We start from the raw sequence: 3,650 nt of genomic DNA on the forward strand, positions 1-3,650 counted from the left end.
TGAGGAAAAAAAATTAACTTAAATGATTTTAGCAAATGGCTGCAATATAACAAAGAGTGAAAAATTTAAGGGGGTCTGAATACTTTCCGTACCCACTGTATATATACACACACACACACAGTATATACACATATACACACTGTATACTAAAATAACACTCATCATGGTAGTAGCTGAAATTAATTTATACCCATTTTAATAATTGTCACAAATTATTAAAATGGGCATATGGACAGGATGATGTTTTTGGTGTATTACAGTAATGAAAATGAGATTTTCCACTTTATAATAATGTGAGAATTATGAGTTAGGAGCATTTTAATAATTTAAATGAAATATAATTAATTTTCTTTTTTCTAATTAAACAACAACAACAAATTATTATTATTATTATTATTATTGAGGTGAAATTATGATCTGGACATTTCTTTGTAAAAATTCATCATTGATCAGCAATCAAAAAAGTTGGTATTTTATGAATTAGGTTTTGACCGACCTGAAAGACAATGACGAAAGCTAATCGGGCCGCCAGAATGGCCCAGAATTCTCTTGAGAACTCATATGGCGTAGCAGACCATGGAGGGTCCCTGTAATCCTTATATCTGTGGATAACATTATGTAAACATTATGAATATAATACACAGTCATACACCACATTAGAAAAATCAGCCAGACACACAAAAGAAAGACTCTTTAGTGCAAAACAAACCAAGTACCTGCAAACCTCCACTTTATATCCCAGATGCATTGGCTCCATGGGCTCTGTGCCAGGCTGGAAGTGACTAACATTGAAGTATGAAAGGGTGTGATTGACAAAGCCATGAAGAGTCCCGTCTGGACTGTACATGTACTGATAGACCAGGCGTGGGATTAAGTCAGAGGTGAATGCGATCACAAATGCCTGAAGAGTGACACAATAGGATTAGCTCTCACCAAACCTTGGTAATGAGTTTGTTAGGGTGTTCTGGGTGTTTGTTAACTGGCCCTGTGTGTGAGATTTCTTTCACCTGTTTTATCATCCACCAGCTGAAAATCATCAGTCAGATTGCTCAGAAAGGTAATAGCACACCTCTGCTCAACAGGTGGATGATTGAAGGTATCACTCATGTTCACAGAAACCTTGGTAATGAGTTTGTTAGGGTGTGCTGGGTGTGTTTGTAAACTGGCCCTGTGTGAGATTTCTTTCACCTGTTTTATCATCCACCAGCTGAAAATCATCAGTCAGATTGCTCAGAAAGGTAATAGCACACCTCTGCTCAACAGGTGGATGATTGAAGGTATCACTCATGTTCACAGCACAAATTTTGCAGAGGGAGTTATTCCCCAAGGATTATTGCTTACGTTTGAAAAATGTACAGTAAATCTGAGCAGGAATAATATTAGTAGTGATGCTTGCCACTAATAATTACTTTCAATGCTCGGCAGTATACAGTACATCACAGGTACAGCACTAATTTGTTACAGAACAAACACATGGAATTAAAAACCTACATTAACAATGACAGCCACTTTACTGAGTCCTCTGAGAAGAGTGTACCAGATTCCTGGAAGACAAAGAAACATAAGATTACACATATTTGTATTTTAAATGTAGTTATACTTAAAGTCACTAATGCCATGATTGTCTTATTTGTCTTGAAAGTGAATAAAATACACTTTATTTTTCTTTAAGCAAAATCTAATCTAAGGAAAAAAAATCTTAAGTATAATTATATCCTTAAATCAAAATATAAGAAAAAAATGTTTAAGAAAAAAAAATCCTTTTGATATAACCACATGACAGGTTTTGTGAGAGTCACAAAAAAACACGTATTACATTATAATACCACTAGGTGGTGATAAAGTTTTGACAAAACTTATAGGGAAGATTGTTACATGTGACAGCTTGCCCTGATATCAATATGAATTATGAATATGCACTGACCTGACATGAAGATCAAACCTTTAGTTAAAATCTACCTTTATCATATAGTTGATGACTGCCAGTGGTAGCTTATAGTGTTGCTTTATCCAACAGCTATTATATATATACCGTATATATTTTAAATTGTATAAAAAAAATTGTATATTGTTGAATTTTAGTTCGTAGAACAAAATTCACACGCAAAAAAAAAAAAAAAAAATTTTTTAAACCATCATATATTCAAAGTTAAAACCTCATAGTAACTGAGATAAACTTTGGGATGAGATTAATAATTTTTGTTGTATATATATATATATAATTTTTTACATATATTAATAATACATTATTTAAACTTCATTTGAATGCTGTAGCATCCAGGACATCAATCTTTTAATAGATTTGAGAATTTTATAAATCTGACCAACTGAGGTTTCGCTACCGAAATAAAGGGTAGGATCATGATTTTTTGGTAGTACAGCACAACGTGAGTTGCTTTTGGGATCTGAAAGAGCATTTGGATTGGGAAATTGTGACATGTGACATCAGACTCAGAAAAAGTTTGCAGATTCTGTTTGGACCTGCTCATATATTTGCTTTACCATTTGCCTGAGATGTGCTTACAATCCAGTATATTTGCATTTGTCCAAGAGCAAGGTCAAATGTAGTTGCAAGCAAGACACAAAAAAAGGTCAGCAAAGTCATTTCATGAAAAAAGGATCATGCAAGGTATTTATAATGCTCTAGTCAAAGTACAATTATTCCCTAAAGCAATCATGTCTAGAAATGTCCACCACACCTATAATGCACAGTAGGAATCTATCAGATCTATCCTACATCTACGAAGGTGTTCGCTATGCTGTATGTACTCACGGAACGCCTATCTCAAACAGGTTATTCTGGATGAGCTGTTTGCCAAGCATGGTGATGCAGAGCTGAATGCACAATTCCATCAGACAGCCGGCATGGGCGCACTGCAGGGTGAAACAGAGAGAGATTTCAATCAGTTACTATGGAGTTGACTGGCTACACACCTCCGAAAGTGTTAGTCATCAGGACTGAGGTAACTAGGACAATCTGTCAAGTTATTTTTCATATGATGATGTGGTTACAAGACTCCAAGAATAGGATGAATTTAGCTTATACATACACATGTACACCAGTTGGTCAGTGAGACCAACTAAAAATACATTTAACAGTTTATGCCTCCCCGCTCTTGAAAAGCACCACCTGCCACTGGCACACACATAAAAGGAGGAAGCTGAATACTAGATATGTACCTCTTCCATCCGGTAAGACCCCATAACGTAGATATATTTGCCAGGACGTCCAATGATTCTGGAGGCATTGGATAGAAGAAGGTCAAGAGCTGAGTTTATCAGCTACTGCACAAATGCAAGTGGAGATTAACAAAACAGACATTACAGTAAATGTACCCTAAAGGGGAGGTAGGGGGATTGGGGGTAGCTCTGTTCCACAACCTAGTGAGCAATATTATATTGGTCAGAAGCATACTGTATGTCACATGTATGTTGTGCTTTTTAATGCTTATGTTTTAGTGTTTCCACCCAGCTTCTTCACAGTCTACTCAGCAAGAATTCCTTGGTCAATCAGGTAGACCAGCATTTTTTGGCCAGTGAACAATCAGGATCCAAGCCAGTACTATTATGCATGAACCAGCATGGAGGGGAACAGAAATGTATGCTGGTCTCAGCTGGTGTTTATGGAAGCTTGCTTCTGCCATGGGTTA

General features: G+C 36.1%; 2 protein-coding genes across 5 annotated transcripts in view; both read right to left on the reverse strand.

Moving 5' to 3' along the window:
• Positions 1-1,931, reverse strand: part of LOC107730059 (anoctamin-1-like) — a 4,304-nt gene extending 2,373 nt beyond the window's left edge. Inside the window, exons 1-4 of the mRNA XM_016540791.1 lie at positions 1,925-1,931; positions 1,492-1,544; positions 717-901; positions 497-602 (exon numbers count right to left, since the gene is read on the reverse strand). Coding sequence (XP_016396277.1) covers positions 497-602; positions 717-901; positions 1,492-1,544; positions 1,925-1,931 — 351 coding nt within the window. The remainder of the gene's footprint in view (positions 1-496; positions 603-716; positions 902-1,491; positions 1,545-1,924) is intronic.
• A 789-nt stretch (positions 1,932-2,720) lies between these two features.
• LOC107730080 (anoctamin-1-like) overlaps positions 2,721-3,650 on the reverse strand; it is a 43,066-nt gene continuing 42,136 nt past the window's right edge. For all 4 annotated transcript variants that reach the window (XM_016540812.1, XM_016540813.1, XM_016540811.1 and 1 more), the window contains 2 exons: positions 3,181-3,238; positions 2,721-2,874 (listed from right to left, as the gene is read on the reverse strand). In XM_016540812.1, coding sequence (XP_016396298.1) covers positions 2,770-2,874; positions 3,181-3,238 — 163 coding nt within the window. In that variant the 3' untranslated portion in view covers positions 2,721-2,769. The remainder of the gene's footprint in view (positions 2,875-3,180; positions 3,239-3,650) is intronic.

Source organism: Sinocyclocheilus rhinocerous, unplaced genomic scaffold, assembly GCF_001515625.1.
Source record: "Sinocyclocheilus rhinocerous isolate Xijiao unplaced genomic scaffold, SAMN03320098_v1.1 scaffold878, whole genome shotgun sequence".
NCBI lineage: Eukaryota > Metazoa > Chordata > Actinopteri > Cypriniformes > Cyprinidae > Sinocyclocheilus > Sinocyclocheilus rhinocerous.